Source organism: Erythrolamprus reginae, chromosome Z (assembly GCF_031021105.1).
Source record: "Erythrolamprus reginae isolate rEryReg1 chromosome Z, rEryReg1.hap1, whole genome shotgun sequence".
NCBI lineage: Eukaryota > Metazoa > Chordata > Lepidosauria > Squamata > Dipsadidae > Erythrolamprus > Erythrolamprus reginae.
The window spans coordinates 28,748,558-28,774,995 of record NC_091963.1 but is presented as its reverse complement, the minus strand read 5'-3'; the positions used below and the strand labels follow the sequence as shown (position 1 = coordinate 28,774,995).

General features: G+C 38.6%; 1 protein-coding gene across 1 annotated transcript in view; it reads left to right on the top strand.

Moving 5' to 3' along the window:
* Positions 1-22,157, top strand: part of RSU1 (Ras suppressor protein 1) — a 123,805-nt gene extending 101,648 nt beyond the window's left edge. Inside the window, exon 9 of the mRNA XM_070729569.1 lies at positions 21,696-22,157. Within this exon, the coding sequence (XP_070585670.1) occupies positions 21,696-21,798 (103 nt within the window). The 3' untranslated portion in view covers positions 21,799-22,157. The remainder of the gene's footprint in view (positions 1-21,695) is intronic.
* Positions 22,158-26,438: the final 4,281 nt, after the last annotated feature.

The window sequence follows — 26,438 nt, the reverse complement described above, 5'->3', positions numbered from 1 at the left end:
TGTATTGTTCCCTTGACTTTCGCGGGTCTGACATTCGCGAAAAGTCTATACCACAGTTTTTCAAAAAATATTAATTTAATAAATACTTCACGGGGTTTTTTGTACATCCCAGTTTTTCCCGCCTGATATGTTATCACCAAACCTTCATCCGCCATTGCTGATTGGCCAAGATTTTGGCCAATCAGTGGTGTTATCTCGGTGTGCGTTATTTGTGAATAGTTTTACCACTATTAAAACTATTATAAAGACATGCCCAAGATGCCTCCTAAACATTCCGTGAGGAGTGTAGGCAGCAAAAGTAAAAAGAGTAGGAAGATGCTGACGATTAAACAGAAGATTGAACTGTTATATATGCTAAAAGAAGGTCGCTCATATGCGGAAGTTGGCTGCCGTTATGGAATAAACGAATCAAGTGTGAGATACATTCGAAAGGATGAAAATAAGATAAGACAAACAGTTGTGATCACATTCAACAAGGAAGCAAAAAGGATGGTGATGCCTAGAAATAAACAGATTATGAAAATGGAAGGTGCTTTTGGCCTCATCAGATAGCCATACCCTCACTGGGACTTGAACTTGCAACCTTGGCCTTGTAAGGCAGAGAATTAACCTCTAGGCTACAGTATCCAATCCCTTCAGCTCTGTGCCAGGGAAGGGTTACAGAATATACAGTAAATACAGTGTGTGTGTGTGTGTGTGTGTGTGTGTGCGCGTGCGTGCGTGTGTGCGTGCATATATGTATGTATGTATATGTGAAAACTTCTCTGGAATTCCTATGTTACACTAATTCTACTTTGCCTGAATATTTACAACTACAGTCTTTTGGTTTACGAATAGCAAAAACCAACTGTCAATATTTGCTGTAAATAGAAACATTTAATAATTTTTTCTTCTGCCACATTCGTCAGCTCTGAATATTCTGTCGGTTGAAAATATAAATAGCAGCAACATTCAGCAATATTGACACTATAAATTTATCTGGTCACTATAGGAAGTATCCGCGTTATCTAGAAAATATCAGATACAAGTTTGACAAATGAGCAATTTACAGATGTTCTTTCCTTCCCAATATACCATTTTACTGCTTTAGTTTAGTAGCAAAGGGAATAAGTAGTACTGTATATAGCTTCATGCTGCATAAAATGTGTGACCATTCAGTCAGGTTTCTCATGATGTGTTTCATGCAATTATGCAAAGGTGTCGTGTTATCTGTTTTTAAACTGTAACTATATATTGACTCAGACACAAGAAATGCACAAAATTATTAGATAAGTGGTTTCTTTATATCGCTTGGAGAGATGTTTAATTTTGCAAAAAAACCAAGCATAAAAGTGATATATGAGTGCTTCTTATATTCCATTGATATGTGTAATGCAATTACTTTAATAATTACTGCTATAACACATTATTACTCTTCATTTACTATCGCAGAGTTGACATTATATACAGTTACAAATCAATTGCTATTACTTTATCACTATTATTATCCATTGTTCCTACAGTTTCCTGTATATATTTAGACTCTATGGTAAAATTAGTACATATCAAGCTTTCCTTCTCCAGCCTATCCTAAACCCACTCTCTGAGATTTCTTATTTTGCTTTCTGTTAATAGTCAGTATGTATAGTTCTTCCTCCTTTTTTGAATTGTGCTTAGTCTTACTGTGCTGCTGTACCTCATTTGGACCATTCGCTCCTTCTGAAGGAAAAAACACCTTCTTTCGTTTAGTTCCTGAACTGTTTGAAAATGGCTGCCAGGCTCCAAAATTCAATACTACTCCCAAGCTTTGTCAAGTTGCAGTCTTATTGCAAATCTGCCAGACTGACACTAATGGGCTGAAATAAGAGGCAAATGGAAGCACCACAACCCAATTCTGCTAGGCAGCCCACTTTTCTACCTAAGATTCATTCACTTGCAAATATTTCTCCCTCCCCACAATGTAGTGGGATACATAAAATACACTGGAATTTTTGTGTGTGTATCTGCTGTGTGTGATTCTTAATTTTTGTTCCTAAAAATAAAACCATCTTTCTGTTTCTGTCCTGACCACTTTTTACAGAGACAGATTTAAGCATATTTTAACAAACTGCATTCCTGTTTGGTCTGGTGGCAGCAATGTTTCAGATAGAAAGTCCTTACAGAGAGTGGTAAGGACAGCTGAGAAGGTTATAGGAAGCTTGCTTCCCATAATTCAGGATACTGCTTAAAAGCGCTATGTGCTTAGACTCCTCACACCCACTTCAGAGTCTGTTGCTCCCCTCTGAGAGGAGGTTTCACAATATTTCTAGCAGGATTACCAAATTCTGTAATAACTTTGTTTCCTATGACATCCATCTGGTAAACTTGCAAGATTCCCCCCCCCCCCAACTATCTATATGTACACATCCGAACCTATGTTGTTTCTCTATGTCATATAATATATGTGGGTATATGTATAATTTTGTATTTATTTAGTATTTATTTTGTCCCGTAGTGTATATTGGAGGTGAAAGCTGCATACAATGAAGATTCATTTTAATGTATATCGATTAGTGTGTATTCCAAGTGACAATAAAGTCTTTCTTTCTTTCTTTCTTTTTCTTTCTTTCTTTCTTTCTTTCTTTCTTTCTTTCTTTCGTCTGTCTATGAGGAATAGGAAGCTATATTGACCCATTGGATATTTTGATGCTGAGCATGAACTTGACCACTATAAGAAGTTCCAGATTTGTTTATGTATCTTTAATTTGAGGAACATAATACTATTTTTGGATTTCTAGATATTAAATAGTTAATTATTTCATTTGTCAGTGATAATATATTTATCCCAATTAGCTTGGTGAACATGATAAAAATATAGGAAGACCTGCAGGCAATGCTAAAAAATTTGCATTTAATAAATAACTAAACATATGTGGTGTTAGGTACTACTGATACTGTTGTAATGCTTTTTTTTGTAAACTACATCAAATTATTTGAAGGCTCTTCTGGTTTCATGAGAGTGACAAAAGCTTGGTTCATCATCATCATCATTATTATCATTAATTTGACTTCTATGACACCCAATTCCAATGGGACTCAGGGCAGCTTCCAACAATATAAAAATACAAATTACAATAATAAAAGAAGTCAAATGTAAATATTAAAACTATAAAACCCACAGCACAAACAATTCAATCAACACACATGCATGCCACTCAACACAATTTGACCATGACAGATGTAAATATTCACAACCCCCAGGCCGGCTGGCAAAGCCAAGTCTTTGCAGCCAGTAGGGTGGGATCAGTACGGACATCCGGGGGAGGGGGAGTTGGTTCCTTAGAGCTGGGACAGCCATAGAGAAGGCCCTCCCCTGCAGTTCCTCCAACCTACATTGCTTAAGTTGACGGGACCCGGAGAAGGCCACCCCTGTGAGATCTTATTGGTCTCTGGGAGGTGTGCCGCAGGAGACGGTGCCGTAAATAGTCTGGTCCTAAGCCATGAAGGGCTGTATAGGTGTTAACAATGCCTTGAATTGTGACCGGAGACTAATCGGTAGCCAGTGCAGCTCGCGAAGCATTGATGTTATATGGATATACCAAGATACACCCATGAAACTCACGTGGCTGCATTCTGGACTACCTGCAGTCTCTGAACATTCTTCAAGGGTAGCCCCATGTAGAGTGCATTTCAATAGTCTAGACAGGAGATGATGAGGGCCTGAGTGACTGTGTGCAAAGCCTCCTGATCCAAGTATACCAGGTATACCAGGCGAACCTGGGCAAAGGTCCCCTTGGCCACAGCTGAGAGATGGTAATCAAAGGTCAGCTGTGGATCCAGGAGGACACCCAAGTTGCTGACCTTGTCTAAGGGAATAATGGACGGACAAATGGGATGGTCCTTCGGACGAAATGCCCAGAGCCACTCGGTCTTGTCTGGGTTGAACTTGAGCCTGTTGGCTCCCATCCAGACCCTTACAGCTTCCAGGCACATCACATTAACCACTTCCCTGTATTGGCATGTGATAGAAATGTATAACTGGGGATCAATCGTAGGCTATATTCTTATCTCCGAGTCTTTGGAGAGGGGCGGCATACAAATCTAATAAATAATAATAATAATAATAATTATTATTATTATTATTATTATTATTATTTTATTTATACTAATTGTCTAACAACAAACTTAAGTGACCATCGAAAGCAGCTTCCTACATCTTATTGCTTCTGAATAAGTTGTGTGTCTTACTTCATCCAAGCTTGGAAATTGTTTTTAGCAATGGAAGATTCTGTCAACTTCCAGGGAGACATTTTATAAGCATTACAGACGTTCAGTGTAAAATCTCATTGTAGGGAACATGGTTGGTGCTACACTTCCTTTGGTGAGGTAGGTTGGATAGATAGATAGAATGGCACGCTTCAAAATTATAGCTGGCAAATATTGCTTTAATTCATGTTGAAATAAAACATGACCTGATATAATAGGGATGTCAGTGTGAACTATAGTTCAGCAATAAATATTTGAGCATCGACAGAAAGATAAACTAAGAAAAAAAGCAGAGCCAAGTCCAACAGTATTGTCACAAACTTTGCAGAATAAAGTTGTTTGATTCCTTCCCTGGTGATTTGGCTGCAGATGAAAATGTCTTCAGGATTAAGATTTCATGCTTGAGTTTCCATTCCCTCTGATCATCCATCAGCAAATGGATGCATCAAAGATCATTTTCTTTCTTTCTTTTATGATTAGTTAGATATGTTGGCAGAAATATGAGAAGCATTTGCTATTCCTACACTCTTATGTGCATAGATTTTCCTTGAATGCATAAGCGAACATTTCTTTAACCCTAATATACTGCAGCTTCAATTTATACAACTAATCAATAGCATCACAAAAACCTCCGAGGATGTCAGTACTAAACTATAGCCAATGATTCTTAAAGCATTTAAGCAAGGGAATTAGATGTAATACTTTTTAGTAACTGCGTAAATTAAGACTATATCCTTGTAAGAAATGACAATTTGCTGTGGCTGATTAGTTTTTAAAACATAATACTTAATTAAATTGTTCTATGAGATCAAAATGTTTTTGGTAACTATCTTGAGAAGTATACAGGAAATGCTTTATTTAGGACCACTTGCTTAGGGACCATTTGACGTTACAAAGACCTCTCCTGGGATTCTTATGACCAGATGCAAAGTTATGATTACTGCCCTCTTCTCCATGCAGTTACATGACTATCGTACTTTTCAGATTGTAAGATGCATCTTCGCCCTCCCTCTAAAAGAGGTTGAAAATGTGGATGCATCTTATATTCCAAATGTAGCTTTTTTGAAGCTTTTTTTCCAACATGCTAACAATCTTCCCTGCTTATAAGCTTGTTTTCATTGCTACTTGGAGGTTTTTTTTCCAGTCCTAAGTTTTTGCAGGCTTGTTTTCATTGATATTCCCTCCGAAAAAGGTTTTTTCAGCCCTAACAAGGTGCTAACGATCTTCCTTGTTTGCAGACTTGTTTTCACTGCTACTCCGAAGTTTTTTTCCAGCCCTAAGTCTTTGCAGACTTGTTTTAATTGCAATTCCCTCAGAAAAAGATTTTTTCAGCCCTAATGAGGTGCTAACAATGTTCCTTGTTTGCAGGCTTGTTTTCATTGCTACTCCAAAGTTTTTTTCCAGCCCTAAGTTTTTGCAGACTTGTTCTTGTTGCAATTCCCTCTAAAAAAGGATTTTGTTCAGCCCTAACCAGGGAATAAAATGATGTGCTGAAGCTGACCAGACTAAGAACACTAGCCAGATGAATACTTGGTAGATAGATTTCTGCCCCCCTATTTTCCTCCCCCAAAACTAAGGTACAACTTATATTCTGGTGTGTTTCTACTCTGAAAAATACGGTGTATTTTATGTGGTCAGCAACCAGCTTGCATTGATGACTATTTGCAATCCTGCAATCACAGGATTGTGTTTTGTAATATTTTTGATAAAAAATAAATGGCATTTATTTATTTATTTATTTATTATTTATTACTTAGATTTGTATGCCGCCCCTCTCCGAAGACTCGGGGCGGCTCACAACATGTAGAAACAAATCATAAGCAATCAGACAAATTTAAAATATTTAAATATTTAAAAACCCCATATGCTAACAGACACACACAGAGACATACCATGCATAAATTAAACGTGCCCAGGGGGAGATGTTTCAGTTCCCCCATGCCTGACGGCAAAGGTGGGTTTTAAGGAGTTTACGGAAGGCAGGAAGAGTAGGGGCAGTTCTAATCTCCGGGGGGAGTTGGTTCCAGAGGGCCGGTGCCGCCACAGAGAAGGCTCTTCCCCTGGGGCCCGCCAACCGACATTGTTTAGTTGACGGGACCCGGAGAAGGCCCACTCTGTGGGACCTAATCGGTCGCTGGGATTCGTGCGGCAGGAGGCGGTCTCGGAGATATTCTGGTCCGATGCCATGAAGGGCTTTAAAGGTCATAACCAACACTTTGAATTGTGACCGGAAATTGATCGGCAACCAATGCAGACTGCGGAGTGATGGTGAAACATGGGCATACCTAGGTAGGCCCATGACTGCTCTCGCAGCTGCATTTTGCACGATCTGAAGTTTCCGAACACTTTTCAAAGGTAGCCCCATGTAGAGAGCATTACAGTAGTCGAACCTCGAGGTGATGAGGGCATGAGTGACTGTGAGCAATGAGTCCCGGTCCAGATAGGGCCGCAACTGGTGCACCAGGCGAACCTGGGCAAACGCCCCCCTCGCCACAGCTGAAAGGTGTTGTTCTAATGTGAGCTGTGGATCGAGGAGGACGCCCAAGTTGCGGACCCTCTCTGAGGGGGTCAATAATTCCCCCCCCCAGGGTAATGGACGGACAGATGGAATTGTCCTTGGGAGGCAAAACCCACAGCCACTCCGTCTTATTTAGCTATGATTTTCAACAAACCTAACCATTGATTTGCTTAATTACCACTGTGATTGCTTTATGGTCATGACATTTGCATAACAATCACCCGAAAAGAAGGTCATAAAATCGATGATCCATTTGTGACTGTTACAACTTATTACTTTAATGGGCAGATTCCATCATGTTGTAAATCAAGGATTACTTGCAGAGAGATCCTAAGGCAGGCTTTTTAATATGAATGAACTGGGCTACAATATACATTCCGTTATTCCTAATCAGTAGAGAAATTGGCTTTTGCCTGGTGTTCTAATTCAAGGAAACTGGAAATCACAGAGGCTAAAGGCTGTCCTAGAGGCATATCAAAAAATATTTTCTCTTATTCTTTATATTGTCTAAAGAACAAAATCCAGTTAATACAGTTATCTACTCCAGTCTTCACAATCTAGCCCATTATGATACAATTGTAGACATGAACTGCGATTTGGATTCTAACATTTACATCAGTGGTAAAATCCTCCTGCTTGTGTCTGGAATGCGCTAGCCGTCAGTGTTGGTGTGTGGTTTTGAGAACCGGTAGCAGAAGCAGCGCGAAGGTCCGCCCATCAGCCCGGAAGTCAGTTCTTTCAGGTTTTAACCTGTGTATGCACAAAGCCTTCTGCGCATGCACAACATCATGTCAAAAATCCAACATGATGCTGCCGTGTGTGCAATTCTGGACCAATAGCAAAAGTTAGTAGAGTTCTTGATTTACATCTACAGTGGTACCTCGGTTTTTGAACGCTTCTCAGTTCGAACAAATCAGTATTCAACCAGGAAATTCAAGAAACTTTTGCCCTGAAATCCGAACAAATATTTGGAACTTGAACACTCGAGAGAGCTGAAGACAGAAGCCGGCAAACTACACACAGAGAGAGAGAGAGACGGGGACAGAAGCAGGCGATCGAGAGAACTGAAGACGGAAGACGGCAAACTACAGAGAGAGAGAGAGACATGGGGACAGAAGCAGGCAAGCTAGAGGGAGAGACAACTGAGGAGGGGAATTTATCTTAAATTATTTCAGTTCTCAACCAAATCGGTTCTCGACCACACTTCCAGAACGAATTGTAGTAGAGAACCGAGGTACCACTGTATATACATCCGTGTCACAGAAGTGCATTTTTGACCTAAATTTTAACTCAAAAAGAAAATTTTTGAGCAGTTGAAATGTAAGGGGAAAAAAATAACACCCTTATATGTATTTCTCCTTGCTTTATTGAAAATAAAAATCTCACTATATTTTATACATTCTTCGGAGATTCCAAAAATGGGATAGGTACCATTTATGACTCATCTGCTACTTATTGACTATATTGGATTAGATCAATTCTGAATGCTTCCAGAATGGTTTGCTTCCTTTTGTTTATTCAATCTCATCATGTTTTGATTTTAGTGTGAACACCAAAGTAATTATTCCCTTAACAGCAGTCAAGGACTTCCTTTCATCATGGATGGGTCATTGTTATTTAGTTTAATGGCCATTTCATTTCATATACAGTATGTATTTATTTATTAGACTTTTTACATGCCGTTTACCATATACAATACAATAAAAATACAATGAAGCATGCATTATAAAAATTAAATATAGCCCTATCTTAAACATAAATGTTTGGAACTGTCCAACTTGTTTCTTAATAACTAGCTAAAGTACTGCTAAACTACAACAGTAGAAAAGAGCTGAACAAATTTTGATAGGAAAGCAGTTCAGAGTACAGAAAGAGATATCAGTAGAAAAAGCACATCAAGGAAGTGAGGAATCTCAAGCATTTTCTCCCAATCACCAAACTAGTATAGGCTGAAAATTAATTGGAGAAATTGGTCCTGCAGATACTAAACCACCCATAATCAGTTAGAGTGAGTGGGGTAAATATCTTAAGTTATATTTGGATTTGTTATAAATTGTTTTTATTCTGTTGTGAGCCGCCCCGAGTCTGCGGAGAGGGGCGGCATACAAATCTAAATAATAAATAAATAAATAATAAAGTAGGGAAGGTTTGCCTATTTGCCGATGACTCTAAAGTGTGCAATAGGGTTGATATTCCTGGAGGCGTCTGTAATATGGTAAACGATTTAGCTTTACTAGATAAATGGTCAAAGCAATGGAAACTGCAGTTTAAGGTTTCCAAATGTAAAATAATGCACTTGGAGAAAAGGAATCCTCAATCTGAGTATTGTATTGGCAGTTCTGTGTTAGCAAAAACTTCAGAAGAGAAGGATTTAGGGGTAGTGATTTCTGACAGTCTCAAAATGGGTGAACAGTGCAGTCAGGTGGTAGGGAAAGCAAGTAGGATGCTTGGCTGCATAGCTACAGGTATAACAAGCAGGAAGAGGGAGATTATGATCCCGCTATATAGAGTGCTGGTGAGACCACATTTGGAATACTGTGTTCAGTTCTGGAGACCTCACCTACAAAACAATATTGACAAAATTGAACGGGTCCAAAGACGGACAACAAGAATGATGGAAGGTCTTAAGCATAAAACGTATCAGGAAAGACTTAATGAACTCAATCTGTATAGTCTGGAGGACAGAAGGAAAAGGGGGGAGATGATCGAAACATTTAAATAGGTTAAAGGGTTAAATAAGGTCCAGGAGGGAAGTGTTTTTAATAGGAAAGTGAACACAAGAATAAGGGGACACAATCTGAAGTTAGTTGGGGGAAAGATCAAAAGCAACATGAGAAAATATTATTTTACTGAAAGAGTAGTAGATCCTTGGAACAAACTTCCAGCAGACGTGGTTGGTAAATCCACAGTAACTGAATTTAAACATGCCTGGGATAAACATATATCCATCCTAACATAAAATGTAGAAAATAGTATAAGGGCAGACTAGATGGATCATGAGGTCTTTTTCTGCCATCAGTCTTCTATGTTTTTATATCAGTAGAAAAAGCACATCAAGGAAGTGAGGAATCTCAAGCATTTTCTCCCAATCACCGAACTAGTATAGGCTGAAAATTAATTGGAGAAATTGGTCCTGCAGATACTAAATCAGTTAAATGAGTTGAATGTGTAGAAATTTGATAAATAAATATATACGGTAAATTTTAAAAAGCAACTGCAACTTATATGTATAATTATCCTTACTACAGATAGCTCTTAACTTACTACCATGATGGAGCCTGCTAACTTACTGCCATGAGAGAGCCTCCTGTCAAAATTTGTTATTATGATTGTAAGTTGTGATGGCCATAAAATGGGTCACTTGTGTAAATGACCTGATTTTACAATCTGGGAGGGGGACATTCACTGAATGTTGTGGTTGTAAAGCAACCACCATGGCCATGGAAAACTAGAAATAAATGCCAGTTTTCAGCAAAAAAAGAAAAAAGCCATAAAACATAGTTATGTGACTGTAGGATGCTGCAAACAGTCATAAATATTGGTCAGTGGTCAACACCTGAAATGCAGCCAAATAGCTGCAGGGGAGGTCAGAACTTCAGAATAGAATTGTAAATATCCCAGGGAGGTCCGTCATAACTTTTGAATGATCGCTGAGCAACTGCTCACGCATTGAGGACTACTTATATAGAGCTGTATAGAGAATTGGAGGAGGTGGGGAAGTGATATTTCATGTCTCTTGAATGTAATAGATGAGCACCTCCAGTTAATAAAGTTAATAAAAAAATGCATCCTAATATAGACTGCAATGTTTTCCTGTAATCTATATTTTGTACATAATTAGTGAATAGCCAGCAAGTGACTAGAGCTCATTGCTGGAAGGCATGGAGGGCTATTATAAATGACTTTGTGGTATGCTGTTAAACATTAAAACAAGATAGTATCCACTTTGCAAACAAAGACTTCTACTGTGATGGGACTGAATAGATTCCCTTCTTTTCCTGTAATCCTATAGGACATAACCTGAAATCATTGGAACTTGGGAAGGATTTCTTTCGCTGAGACCCAGCCCAAGGAACTTTAATCCTGTTGCAGGATTTCAGGGTTCTCTTGTTTTAATATTATTACAGTTCATTATCCTCTCATTTGATTGGGTGGCTCATAGGGATCAAAGTCAATCCAAAAACTAAATATTAGGGGGTGAATGAGTGTCCTATCTGGCCCTCTAAACCTCTTTACTATGTGGTTATCTTGAAGCAGTTAAAACAAGGAACTAATTATCTTAAGGATTGGTCTACAATGCCATTTCAAAAGATAAGAAATGAAGAGGGGGAGGGATCGAATAAAAATAATGGCAGGATGTGTATATGTGAGACAGAGAGCATGGAACTCATTACCAGACTCCGTAGTATCTTCCCCTAACCCCCAACATTTTACCCTTAGACTATCCACAGTTGACCTCTCCAGATTCCTAAGAGGTCAGTAAGGGGCGTGCATAAGTGCACTAGCGTGCATCCCGTCCCCTGTCCTATTGTCTCTCCTATATCTCATATATCATATTTACTATTCTTCTATTCTAATCCTCTTATACTACCATCATAATATCATTCTATTCTCTAATTGATATTCCTAACTTTTCACTTCTATTCTTTCTTTAATATATTTTACTCGAGCATAACCTCTATAACCTCCATTGTGTATTATTGTGCATTGGACAAAATAAGTGTGTGTAGCCTAGAGGATAATTCTCTGCCTTACAAGGCAAAGGTTGCAGGTTCAAGTCCCAGTGGGTATGGCTAGCTGATGAGGCCAAAATAAGGCCAAAATAGATCTATCCTAGTCTCCCTTAATTTTCAAATTCAGCAAAAAAAAAACATGTGACACACACGCACAAACAAACACACACACACACACACACACACACACACACACACACATATATATATATATATATTTGTTTTCGTAGATTTTCACGGGTATAACAATCTACATATATATAGAGAGAGAGAGAGGGAGAGAGAGAGAGAGACTTAACTGATGTGTATTCATTACAGGAAGTGACATTATTTTTACTGTAAAGATTATTGCCTGGCACAGTGTGATGGTCTCACCAATATAGACTCTAAAACCACCTTGATTCCATGGTAATAGCTATGAAAAATTACCGATGCCTTCTCTGATACCTACATTGCACTGTAATTAATATCATACTGTTTGTTTTTGAAAGCCACCCTTCCCCTCCATCTGTGATACTTTGACACAATCTTATACTTCCGATTTTATACCTCCAATGTTCACATCAGTTAATAATGAAGAGGCGTGCTAATTAGGAAAATCTGTCAATAACTCCCATTATAATCTTTGGCTTTTACAAAAAAAAAAATCAGTGTATGAATATAAAAACAATAGCGGGGCAAGCAAATTAAAATGTGGATTTAAGATTGCAAAGGAAAATTACCAAGGGATTGGAGCCTGACTCTAATTACACTTGGCTATTTCCTTTTTAGGTTGATAAAGGTAACTGAAAATATTTTTCAGTTTCACCCTTGTGCCGTTTAGTGGCTTTCATGAGAATGCAATAAAAGATATAAATTCCTTCCTAAATACAATGTGTTGATGAATCTGTGATCCTTCTTTTGCCATTAAAAAAGAAAATACCGTTTCTGTATCTGTATAATTAATTTATTAAGAATTAATACCAACAGATAAAAGTAGCAGACACCTAAGACAAAAAAAATAGATTTTTTTAAAAAAAAGACAAAGTAGAAAAAATAAAAAAAGAAACATAGAAACATAGAAGTCTGACGGCAGAAAAAGACCTCATGGTCCATCTAGTCTGCCCTTATACTATTTCCTATATTTTATCTTACAATGGATATATCTTTATCCCAGGCGTGTTTAAATTCAGTTATTGTGGAATTACCGACCACGTCTGCTGGAAGTTTGTTCCAAGGATCTACTACTCTTTCAGTAAAATAATATTTTCTCATGTTGCTTTTGATCTTTCCCCCAACTAACTTCAGATTGTGTCCCCTTGTTCTTGTGTTCACTTTCCTATTAAAAACACTTCCCTCCTGGACCTTATTTAACCCTTTAATATATTTAAATGTTTCGATCATGTCCCCCCCTTTCCTTCTGTCCTCCAGACTATACAGATTGAGAAAAATTATTATTCTAATTTTTCGAGTTTCACTTGTACCTTACAAAGCTGAAAAGAATTAGTTTTATTTCTTTTAAACAGATTGAAGTAAAGCTCAGCCAATGACTTCTCAGCTTGTAGTTGTAAAAGGTGTTTTTTTTTAATCTTAAAGGGACAGTACAAAATATTAAACTCAAAAGTGATTAAAAACCTTGCATCCGCTGGGGATGATTTGACTGGCATTTCTGATTTGAGCTTATTGGTTTGCAGTGCTCAAATTACAAATGTTCTCTAACCCTGCGTAATTTGAGGGAGGAGGGGAATAACAGTGGCCTGCCAGGCCTAGTCTTCTCATTGTGAATATCTTGAGCGGAAACCTGCAAATATACCAAGAATAAAAATGTTCAAATAGTTTTCTCTCTAGGACATGTTCCCAGTTCCCAGTCATTGTTATTAATTGTTGATGTTATGCTTGTATAATTTCTAGGCATCTTCTAGTATATTTTGTTTTTCAAAACACTTCTGAAAACAAGGAGCAGATCGTTACTGGCGCAATCTCATTTAGAGGTTAGGTATATCCTTATGCCAGGAAAGCAATAGGTTCAAATCAGAAATGCCTGTCAAATCATTAGGAGATTCCCTAGCACTCTTAACAAAACCACCCGGATCTGTCATCTACCTGGAGTGAGTCCTTTAATAGGTTTATTACCTTCTCAGAGGTCCAGAATGCCCAGGATATCCAGTTCATAAGTGATTAAGGAATAAATAAAGGGATAATAACTAATCAGCCATGAATGATTTAAAGGGATTATCAACTGGAAAGCAAGGAAAATGTAAAAGAGAAGAGCTACTTCCCAAGAATTTGCTCAGAGCAGAAAGATAACAAGACAGAAAAGGATTATGCATCCTTATCCTTTGGCATTTACTTTTTTATTGCCCATCATTTTTCTAGTATAAGTGAAAGATAATTAGCTTTTCTGGTTTGATATGTTGGACTTGGATCATGGAAAAGCCGATTTAAATCCCTATTCAGCCATGTGGCTCACCAGCCCATCCACTTTCTCTCAACCTAATCTAGCTAGCAGAATTGTTGGCCTTATAAAATGGTCAGGGAGAATCATGAGTTCATGCAGAAATGCCTGGGTTTGATTATTGTTTACTAGAAATATTTTTGTAACACATCGTTGTATAATTTATTTATTTATTGGATTTGTATGCCGCCCCTCTCCCTGGACTCAGGGCGGCTAACAACAGTAATAAAAACAGCATGTAACAATCTAATACTAAAACAACTAAAAAACCCTTATTTATAAAACCAAACATACATACAAACATACCATGCATAAATTGTAGAGGCCTAAGAGGAAAGAATATCTCAGTTCCCCCATGCCTGACGGCAGAGGTGGGTTTTGAGAAGTTTACGAAAGGCGAGGAGGGTGGGGGCAATTCTAATCTCTGGGGGGGACTTGGTTCCAGAGGGCCGGGGCCGCCACAGAGAAGGCTCTTCCCCTGGGTCCCGCCAAACTACATTGTTTAGTCGACGGGACCCGGAGAAGGCCAACTCTGTGGGACCTAACCGGTCGCTGGGATTCGTGCGGCAGAAGGCGGTCCCGGAGATAATCTGGTCCAGTGCCATAAAGGGCTTTGTAGGTCATAACCAACACTTTGAATTGTGACCGGAAACTGATCAGCAACCAATGCTAGGAGTCTTATTCTAATCGTTCATTAAAACATCCCTAAGAAGTGAATTTTGAGAATTCAAGGTTTCTGTTTCTAATGTGCTGCCAGATCTTCATAACCTAAAATAAATATGTTATCAGCTAGTTAATAACACACTTGTACACTCAGATACACTCCTAGATGAAACAAATCCAGGCACAAATGTACCACACACTTGGCGTATCAAATAAATTTATACAGATGATGGTTGTGGGTTACTGTTTCTCTTTACCTTATTTTGTTAGAGAATATAGCTGGTGGACGTTGCTGCGTTTAGCAAAATATTTCAGTGGAGAGGAAGGGAAAATTCATTCAAGATGTTTTCTATATTTCCTACTCCTTTTTATACTACCTTAAAGTTATAAGCCCCAATAACAAGATTTATAGCTAAAACGTGTGATAGTTTCAAGTATGGTGATTTATGTTTTAAATTGTAGCATTTAGCACTTCATACTTTAATTTAGACAGATCACCTATTTCCTTAAATGCTTAAGTAATGTTCCAAGCTGCAGTTATTGATTCTCTCTGCATTTATTACAAGGAGGTTGTATTTGCCCTGTCCTCTTGGGAATCTGGCTCCCGAACTGCATCTTTGCCACTGACAGCTCAGACCTCTGATACATAACCAAAGGCCTCGCCTAATACCCCTGCAACTGTTCAGGGAATTTTTATTAAGTAAAGGCATCATTAAAGTGGACAGAATGATGAAGTTTAATGAGCATCTTTCTCCCTTATTGTTAGCTTTGCTGTTGCAGCCAGAGTACTCTCATTTGTTACTCTCAATGGGGCAGGATAGAGAATACAACAAGGTTCTTTAGCAAACTGGGTACCATTTTAAAATAAACAAATAAATAGAGATTTGCATATTTTATCTGGTAGCAGAATTCACCACAAGTATGCATTTATAGGATATTAAAATCTGGAAAACAATGTACCCATTTCCTTAATAAGAAAGTTGCATGTCGCTTTCTAGTGATTTAGAAAGATTCTGCCAATTTTCAGTTCAATTATAGCACCAATGTCTTTTCAGTTTCTTATCTGGGAAATTTATAGGTGGATCCTAGCTCCACAGAGGATTCTTGCTTCAAAAGATTTGGAAATGGTGCATCTGAAAAGCATTTTGAATATGTATTGGATCACAAGCTGAATATGAGTCAGCACGGCGATAAGACTGCTGAAAGGCAAATACAGTTTTAGGCTGCATCAATAGATGTATGATCTCCAAAGCTGTTCATATATTTCACACACACGCAAATGCTTCAAAGATTTTGTAACAGTCTCCTTGCGTGCTCAACTTTCCTTGTGCATACATAAACCATTGGTAGCAGTTGCTGTGTCTCCGTGTGCATGCAACAACCATTTTCCAAGTGGAGACAGACACTTGCAATCAGCCAAGAATAGTTTCCACTTGAGTCTGTAAAGTGACAGGGCTGCTTTAATAATTCAAAAAGAGGTGCTTTGTATTCATTGCTATCGTTCTAAAGCACCTGTTTTGAAGGATTTTAACAGCTCTAATAATTTCTGATTCATTGACAGTAAAAATTCCACTATATGCCCATGTAACACCAACACTCCACAGTCTGCATTAGTTGCCGATCAATTTCCGGTCACAATTCAAAGTGTTGGTCATAACCTATAAAGCCCGTCATGGCACCGGACCAGGGTATCTACGAGACCGCCTTCTGCCGCACGAATCCCAGCGACCGGTTAGGTCCCACAGAGTGGGCCTTCTCCGGGTCCCGTCACAAAGCAATGTCGTTTGGCGGGCCCCAGGGGAAGAGCCTTCTCTGTGGCGGCCCCGGCCTTCTGGAACCAACTCCCCCCAGAGATTAGAATTGCCCCACCCTCCTCGCCTTTCCTAAGCTCCTTAAAACCCACCTCTGCCATCAGGCATGGGGGAACTGAGATATTCTTTCCCCCTAGGCCTTTACAATTTATGCATGGTTTGTTTGTTTGTATGTATGTTTGGTTTTACAAATAAGGGTTTTATAACTGTTTTAGTATTGGATTTACATGCTGTTTTGTACCACTGTTGTTAGCTGCCCCGAGTCTATGGAGAGGGGCGGCATACAAATCCAATAAACAAACAATCAATCAAACAAACAAACAAATAAATAAATTCCGCATACAGTTTTACCAGATATTACTAAGTACGGTTCTGGGACCAAACTGTAAGATTTTTTTAAAAAGAACAGATACAGAGAAGGGTCACAAATATTAAGACTTACAAAATTGAAAAGGTATCAGAGATCATCATCTTATTCAAGGCCCTGCTCAATGTGAGATTCACTATAGAGCACCCTGAAAGATGACCATCAAGAGCTTGTGACTTCATTTGTCAGCCTCATTCTATTGTCTAATAGCATAGATGTCCTTTCTGAACCAGTTTTCCTTCTAGTTTTAATCTTGAACTTTTGGTCTTGCCCTCTGAGGAATGAATCCATAAAGAATGAATGCAGATGAACAGATTCTAAATCTTACAAAGAAATGCTGAGGGACCTGCCTGTTTTGTAGCTTTCAGAAGAAAGGATACAGCAGAGATATGCTACCCTCTTTCAAGGATCTGAAGAGATACTACATAAAATACTGCCATGCATAATGTGAGCAAAAGTTACAGGAAAGCAGGTTTTAAGTTGTTGAAAACTTGTTATCAGTAGAAATTCAGTTGCCAACATAGGTAGTGGGCTCCCACTCCTACCTATGTTCAGGAAAAGCTGGTTTCTTCCAATTCTGTGCTTCTGTAGGGTAAAAAGCTAATACATTATTACTACAATATAGTTAATTCACTCATGCACTATAAACAATTATGTCATGTCATTGTAAAGGCCTTTTTTTAATTATTGCATCCATGTTATCGTCATTCAAGAATCTTCCTTTTCCAACAAGATCACTGAAAGGAAATTATATCTTATATTCTGAAATTTGCAAATAAGTCTGGTCTGTGGAATCCCTTTGTTAAATTATTAACATTCTTTTTCATTTTTGTGACATGCATAGTCAAAGAAGAGAAGCTTGGGACAGAAACTGTATCGCGAAGAGAACTGAACTTCTATAACTCAATTAGTTTTGCTTCAGAGTCCAAAAACAAATCTAGATCTTAGTCAGAAATTGACTAAGAGTTCTCAGAGTTGTGCCGTAGAACCATTGAGGATCATATTTCGATAGTCCTCAATTTAACAACTATTCATTTAGCAATTGTTTAAAATTACAGTGGCTCTTAATAACTGAAATGATTCACTTAACAATCACAGAAAAAGGTCAAAATCTGGGGTGAATCATTTAAGAGTTGCCAACCAACTTGCCTCAAGTTGATGGATGGATGGATGGATGGATGGATAGGATATATAGATGTAGATATATATAAATTATATAGAATAGGAATAGGAATATAATAAAACAGAACAAAATAGAATTTTATTGGTCAAGTGTGATTGGGCACACAAAGAATTTGTCTTGGTGTCTATGTTCTCAGTGTACGTAAAAGAAAAGATAGGTTCATCAAGAATCATGAGATACAATACTTAATGATAGTCTGGATACAAATAAGCAATCAATTCATATTAGGAACCAGTCAATATGAATTATACGGATACAGGCAACAAAGGTACAGTCATACAATCGTTTGTGGGAGGGGATGGGTGATGGGAATGATGAGAAGATTAATAGTAGTTCAGAGTTAGTAAATAGTTTGACAGTGTTGAGGGAATTATTTGTTTAGCAGGACAGAGGACAAGCCCCTGTCCCAGTTTCCATGCTGTAATGAGCCTAAATCCTGACTGTTGGGGGCCTAGATAATCGACTTCCCCCAAGTACCGCTGGAGCTGGAGATATAGATATATAGAATAGATGTAGATTGTTCTGAGTTTGGATTTTGCCCCGTGTAATATTTTGAATGGAATAGAATAGATTTGAATGGAATAGAATAGATATATATACACACAAACATACACCTGGTGGCAAACTGCCTACAATCTGGAGTTTGATCCTAGCAGGACTCAAAGTTGACTCAGTCTTGCATCCTTCCAAGTTTGGTAAAATATAAAACAATATTTTATATTGTTGAGGGCAATATACTGAATTTGTAAACCAACCAAAGAGTGCTTTAAAGCACTATGTGGCAATATATTAGTCTGCTGAATATATGTTATATATGTATCTCCTGAATAGAATAGAATTGAATTGAATTCTTTATTGGCCAAGTGTGATTGGACACACAAGGAATTTGTCTCAGTGTACATAAAAGAAAAAGATACATTTGTCAAGAATCACGTGGTACAACACTTAATGGTTGTCATAGGGGGGTCAAATAAGCAATGAAGAAACAATCAATATTAATAAAAAGTTTAGGACAGAAGGAACAAGTTAACAGTCATACAGTCCTAAGTGGGAGGTAAGGGATGCTAGGAATGATGAGAAAAAAACTTGTAGAAACAGAAGTGCAGACGGATGTAAAAAGTTGACAGTGTTGAAGGAATTATTTGTTTATAGGTTTCGTATCATTGCCTTCCCCATTTACATGTTCTGTCTGGGTCCCCCCAGACGCCAACACCAACCAAAAAGAGTATCCAGACACACTGGTAAAAAGCAAAGGCAGTTTATATACTGGAAAGCAAACACAGGTAACAAAAACTGTTCTTACAGACAGGAACACGATGAAGCTTCACAGAGGTTTCACGAAGGCCAGGCAATAAAACAGGATTCTTGCTGGCAAAAACAACACTGGAGATAATAAAACCCACGCCTCCCCCAAATCTTTCAGCCTTCTAGGCCACAAGCCAAGATCAGAGACGCCAAGAATTGAAGCAAGGTCACAGGACTCTCAATTGATAACTCTCCACAAGACTGTAAGGGCGGGCCTGCCTTTTCAACCCTGCTGAGGAGAACCACACCCAAACCCAGCTGTTGCCAATTCAGGGATGGAAATACCTTTCTAATTGGCCCCTTCTTTGAGCTGCACGTCTCTGCCTCATGTCTATTATAGCCTGTGCGTCTTCATCCAATGAATCCAGGCTACTAGCTAGGGAGAGGGCCCTCCCGGGGGTCTCAGGCTGCTCTCCCTCCTCCTCTTCCTGACGTTCCTCTCCCCCGTCTGCCTGGTCCTCCCCCTCCTGGTCTCTGTCCTCCTCCTCTGGGCATGGATCCGGCAGAGCTCCAGCCGGTCCCTGAGGAGCCTCAGGCTGAATCACAACATTTACAAATGATTAGGATATGGCCTTTCAGAATTCTAGAAGACATAACATAACCAGAGAATGACAGATTGGAAAAGGCATTGAGATATCTTCCTTTTGCACCTTTCTGATTAAGCAAGTCCAGTACAGTTTTTAAACATTACGTCTCAAGAAACCATGCTGCGCTCCATTCTCTAACTTAGATAATGAGCAATTTCTTTTAACTTTTTCCTAAGTGATGTGTGTAAGAGGTGTTGTTCAACAAGATAGAGACCACCGTTTAGGGGAGGAATTATCAGAATAGGCCCTTTTGGTTTCTTTAAACAAATGTAATCAAAAGCTACTAAACTAATTGGATGAAACGACACATATGGTATGTATGAATCTACCTTATTAAGGTTTCCGAGTATTGTCCTCTGATTGGTGTCCACAGTCTCAATAGAAACATTTGTTTTGAAGGTTGAATGTGCTGAGCTTTGTGGCATATGTATGATATATAACAGCTACCAGATTTTGCTTGCTTTTGTCACCATATTTTATGATTGATATGGCTGTTCTCCAAGTAAAAAAGTTTAGAAAACCCTTTCTCTCTTGACACCTTAAACAACCTCTAAAAGACACTTTGTCAACAGAGCAAGTCTTACATTTGCATCCTGTTTGTTTTGAAGGCTTTTAATTTTAGTTTAAGTAGGAATTACTCATAAATTATCCATTAATTGCTCTCTGGTGTTCAGTGTAAATCCTTTCAGCCTTAGAGTCTATTTAGCTTTCTTGTGAGTGCTAGCAATCTTAATTGCAGGATACTTTGTCAACATTTAATCAGGGGGTCTGTATTAATGTGGCATTGATGTGTTGGTAGCTCTTTTCCAGCAATCCATCATGTGTGAGAAGCTGGCACTATTGCTTGGTGTCACTTTATCAAGCCCTTGAGTATTCCAGTTAAGACTGCAAGCTCACTTTCCTTGATATCACCATTCTGTCTTATTAGTTTAATCCAATTTTTGTCAGTGTCTCCAAACCCTTAAGAATTTAAGAAGTTTTTCTTATTTTGCCATCCCTGTTGTTTTTCTGTTTCCTTTTTCCTACCAGCTCCTCCGATGCAAATATACAGTGATACCTTGTCTTACAAACTTAATTGGTTCCGGGACAAGGTTCTTAAGGTGAAAAGTTTGTAAGACGAAACAATGTTTCCCATAGTAATCAATGGAAAAGCAATTAATACGTGCAAGCCCAAAATTCACCCCTTTTGCCAGCCGAAGCGCCCGTTTTTGCGCTGCTGGGATTTCCCTGAGGTTAATAATATAATAATAATTTATTAGATTTGTATGCCGCCCCTCTCTGAAGACTTGGGGCGGCTCACAACAACGATAAAAACAATATTATACTGGCACAAATCTAATATTAAAAAAACTAAAAACCCTATCATAATTAAAAACCATAGGAAACCCCACCTCCGTAGGAAACCCCACCTCCAGACTTCTGTGTTTTTGCGATGCTGCAGGGGAATCCCAGCAGCACAAAAACGGGTGCTTCGCTGGCAATGGGAGTCCGGAGGTGGGGCATCCCAGCGGCGGCGGTGGGTTTGTAAGGTGAAAATAGTTTGTAAGAAGAGGCAAAAAAATCTTAAACCCCGGGTTTGTATCTCGAAAAGTTTGTATGATGAGGCGTTTGTAAGATGAGGTATCACTGTATATTGCATATATTGTATGTATATATGTATATATAACATATTTTTGCTGACAATGAAATGGAAGGGAAACACATACCTATATACACACACACATACAAGATTTGGACGTCATAAGGAATTTCAAAACTGGGTGAACTGTTTTTCATAAAAATGACATTAGACAAAATGTTTTCTATGCTGGGTTGAAAACTCTGAGTTAGTGATAGGGCTAACAGTGTCCTTTATGTAATCTCTTTGCAGCCTTTATGGAAGACACATGCAGGCAAACCCGGAACCTCCAAAAAAGAACAACGACAAGTCCAAAAAGATCAGCCGTAAACCTCTAGCAGCCAAGAACAAATAAAGCATCAGCATATGCCATCCTTCTTACATGTGCCCAAATGTTTATGTTTTTATCATAGGAAAGTGCTGTTTTATAAAGAAAAAGAAATAAATACTTCTTTATTATCCTTAGGAATCAGAAAAGTATAAATTGTCTAAGATAGTTAATCCATTGTTATAATTGTTAACCAACTATTGCTTAAGTTATACATTTTATTCACAAAAAACAACTTACCATAATCTACTCTAAATACATATGTATAAAATGCTTCTTTAAAAAAATAACTAATTCCCACAATTGGCTACACTTTATTGCTGCATACACCATGTATATCACTCATATTATGTTATCTGTTATTAATAAATACAGTTTTAAAAACATTTTTGGAAGAACCTGTGGTTTTTTTAACTGTGTATTAGCCAACAATCAGATGGCTTTGGAATTAAAGAACAGCAAGAGTATAAGGAAGAATCTGAAAATCAGAGTCAGGAGGAGCCAAGAAGAAGAGAAAGGAGAACAAGAAGAAAGGAGAGAACAGGGGAGGGGGGAAGAATACTAAAGAAAAAAGTACAAAGAGAAATTAGATATACTAGGAGATTAAGAATGACTAATAAGGAAATAAGAAAATGGAGGAAGAGATAAAAATGGTTTTAATAAATATAAATAAATAAATATAAAAATAAATATAAATGGGTAAATTCACTAATCAAAAGAAAATAGATATTCACATAGTAGTAAAGACTGGATATGAATATTACAAATTAGCAGGAGGTACATATGAAATATCAAACTAAATTATTAGAGCATTCAAGATTATGTCAATTATAAAGAGCTGAGTGGCGCAGCAGGTAGAGTGCTGTACTGCAGGCCACTGAAGCTGACTGTAGATCTGCAGGTCAGTGGTTCAAATCTCATCACCAGCTCAAAGTTGACTCAGCCTTCCATCTTTCCGAGGAGGGTAAAATGAGGACCTGGACTGTGGGGGCAATATGATGTCTCAGTTAAAAAGTGCTATTGCTAACATGTTGTAAGCTGCCCTGAGTCTAAGGAGAAGGGCGGCATAAAAATTAAATGAATGAATGAATGAATGAATGTTCTGCCAGGCTTCTCGGCACAAGCCCTCAATTAAGTTCAAAGGTAGGAATTCAGACGCACACAGTTGTAAGTCAATAATACTGTTTTTTATCGAAAGTAAAAGAGGAGCCATACACACTTTTAGACAGGAAAAATGCTCACCTTCAAGTAACCGCTTTAAGTGCTGTGAAGAGCAATAAACAAACACAAAGCAGATAACAAGCAGCTGTGAAGACGTCACAGCCACTCTCCTTCAAAAAATTCACAAAGTCACAAACTTGACTTAAGATTTAGTTCAAAAGTCCTGGAAACATTTCAAAGAGAGTCCTTGTAGAATCCTGATCCAAAACACACGTCCTCCTTTACCGAATGGATAAACTTCCACACCCAGAGGCCAAAACGCTGACTATTTAACAGCAGCCCCAATTAGTCTAATTACACCCAGCCACAGGTGCTCGACCTTATTTCCTGTAGTATTTACGCAATTGCTCTTTCCTAGACATTGCCCTGCGCCTGCGTACATCAATGAATGTCTCTTCTTCCAAATCCAGTAATGATAACGATGATGAATCACTCAGGGGGCGACTACTTAATGGGCTATCTGCCATTACCCCCTCTGAGGAACCCATTTCAATTCCACTGTCTGCTTCAGACAATTTGCTGTCAGAAGCAGTCAGCAGTAAAACAGGCCTCTGACCCTGGGAGGATTCACCCACATCCACCCCCACAGTCCTTGGGGCAGGAGCTGGCCCAGAGCCAACCACAACAAATAAATATGTGGCTTTAACATAACAAAAACAGGAATAGCAGTTTATAATTTGTTCTGTCGGGCTCTCTGGTAGAATCCTCCCAAAAATTCACAGGTACAAATTTCAGACACACACACGTTTGAAAATTCAAAACAATGTTCTTTATAATGAAAATTCACTTAAACTAAGCCCTCTTTTGGTATAGCAAAGAGCACTCGTCTCCAAACAAACTGGTAATTTGTACAAGTCCCTTATCTGTTGTGGTTCAGTCTGGGACCCCTCCAGGAATGGCTGACCTTCTGTCGGTTTCCAGCTCAGAGGGAGAGGCTGAGGAACAGGAGGTGCAGACTGACGAGGAAGAGGAATCCCAGGCTGAAGAAGAAGGACAGCCAGAGTCCCACCAGGGGGAGCTCTCCCCAGCAAGCAGCCTGGATTCCTTAGGGGAAAATGCTCAAGACATCATAGATATGCGACAAAGGAGAGCTAATCAGAGACGGACTCAATTGGCTAAGTATTTCCAGCATTAGAGGTCACAGCTGGGTTTGGGTGTGGTGCTCTTGGGAAAGGATAAAAGGCGGACCCACCCTTCCTGGCTTGTGGAGTTTTATCTTGGAGATTCGTGAGACCTGTCTGTGAACTTTGGTGGCTTACAATCCTGGTTTGTGCCTTGGACTATTGAAACCTTGGGGGGGGGGGGGGGCAGCAAGAAGCTTGTGGTATTGACTGGACATCAGGACCCTGCTGTAACGTATTATAGCCTGTCTGTTGTGAAGACAGGTTTTCCTTTGTGCTTATTTTTTCCAGCTATAAAATACTTTTGGCTTTTACCAGAGTGTCTGGCTGTTTTTTCAGTTGGTGTTGAGGTCTGGGAAAACCCAGACAGAACACTTATCAGTTCTGTGATACTTAGCTTGCAGCTGTGAGGCAATTCACAGTCCTTCTTCTTTCACAAAGTGAAACACATTTTGCCCTGGTTTAGTTTCAAAGCGGGGAAAAATCAGCACACAAAAGGTCAAAGTCAGTAAAGCAGTCACGAAACACAACGATCAGATAATCCTCCACAATGGCCAAACCCACAGGCTGCTATTTATAGCAGCCTCACTAATGACCACAGCTCTACCCAACCACAGGTGGCCTCATTTTCTTTGATAATAATCTCTCAGTTGTTGCTGCCTATGCATCGCTCTCCGCATGCGTGGCTGTATCATTAACTCTTGTTCTGAATCCAAGGAGGAGCTAGATAATTGATCTCCTTCTGAGTTGTCTGCCACACTCTCCTCCTCCCTGTCACTCATGTCTTCTTGGTCAGAGGAGCCTTCATCAGCAGATTCCACTGGGGGCAAAACAGGCCTGCGGCATGTGGATGTCTCCCCCACATCCACGGTCCTTGGGGCAGGAGCTGGGCCAGAGCTAACCACAACATAATTAAAAAAAGATTAAAAACAAATGTATACAGACTAGGAGGGAAGGATCTTAATAAAAACAACAAAAGAAAATATTATTGGTTTCAATATACCCACCCAAATGATAATTAATGGGAGTTTTATAGAAAGATACATAATAAGGAAATTAGAATATGAACACATGTTTGATCAGTGACCATAATGTAATTATGAAAATGGGGAAAGATTATAAAGTGATAAACTGAATGCTATAAAATATGGAGAAAAGAGTACATGTGGGTAGTAAAGAGGGCAAAAATATAAGAGAATAAATTGAAAGAAGATAGTATTGGAGTCAGAAGCTTGGGGGGGGGGGGAGGAATGAAAAATTGAAAGGATATAGAAGGAATGGTAGGCATAGAGTTCATTAATATTATGATGGATAAAAATTAATTTATGAATAATATGTGTAAAATAAAATGAAGAGGGAAACAAGAAAAAATGTTTTAACAAAAAAAAGTGGATAAGAAAGAAATTATATAATTTTTTGTCTGTTTGTATAAAAAAATGTCTAATAAAAATTGTTGTTGTTTTTTTTCAAAGAAGTAAAATATGTTAATACTAGAAATGTACAAGGTGGGAAAAGACCACATCTTTGATTACTGGAATGGAAAAAAAAGAATAGAAAAAAATGGAGAAAAGAAAAGAATATAGAGATAAAATAAGAGGGGGGAAAGATTAAACGATAGATATTAAGATGAAAAGAAATGAGAGAGAAGTACTAGAAGGTTTTAGAAATGGAAGGATAATATTAGAATATGTATTAAAAATGAAATTATAAATGAACTGTAATTATTAAAATATTGCTAAGACTATTGTATATGAAACTCAGAAACACGACATGAGATGCATGAACATTAAAAATAATTAAAATTCATTGGTGGGGAGAGAAAGTGCAAACAGTTTCCAATTCATAGCAATGCAACAGTTAAAAAAGTGATTGCTGAATGTATTCATAAAGCGAATATTAATATGAATTTTCTTCCCCATGCTTCCTTGTGCCTTGTTCAACTGAATATTTGTTCATATGCTGTGGTGGTACCAGTACCAAATCCAAACCCAAGTCAGAAGACCCCATGTAGTTATGCATAGGGGCAGGGATGGGCAGCAGGCAGGATGGGCTGGAATGCAGTTCCACCGACAGAAATGAAGCTATGTGCCCAGCTCCAGCTGACTATTCCCCATCATCCTCTTCCTCCTTCTCAGAAAGCGGCAGGGAGACCAGCACTGGCAGCAGTTGCAGGGGGCCCATTTCCCCCCTCCTCTTTTCTCAGCAGCTGATCGGTACCTGTTCTGTCTGGGTTCCCCCAGACCTCAACACCAACTGAAAAAACAGCCAGACACTCTGGTAAAAGCCAAAAGTATTTTATAGCTGGAAAAAATAAGCACAAAGGAA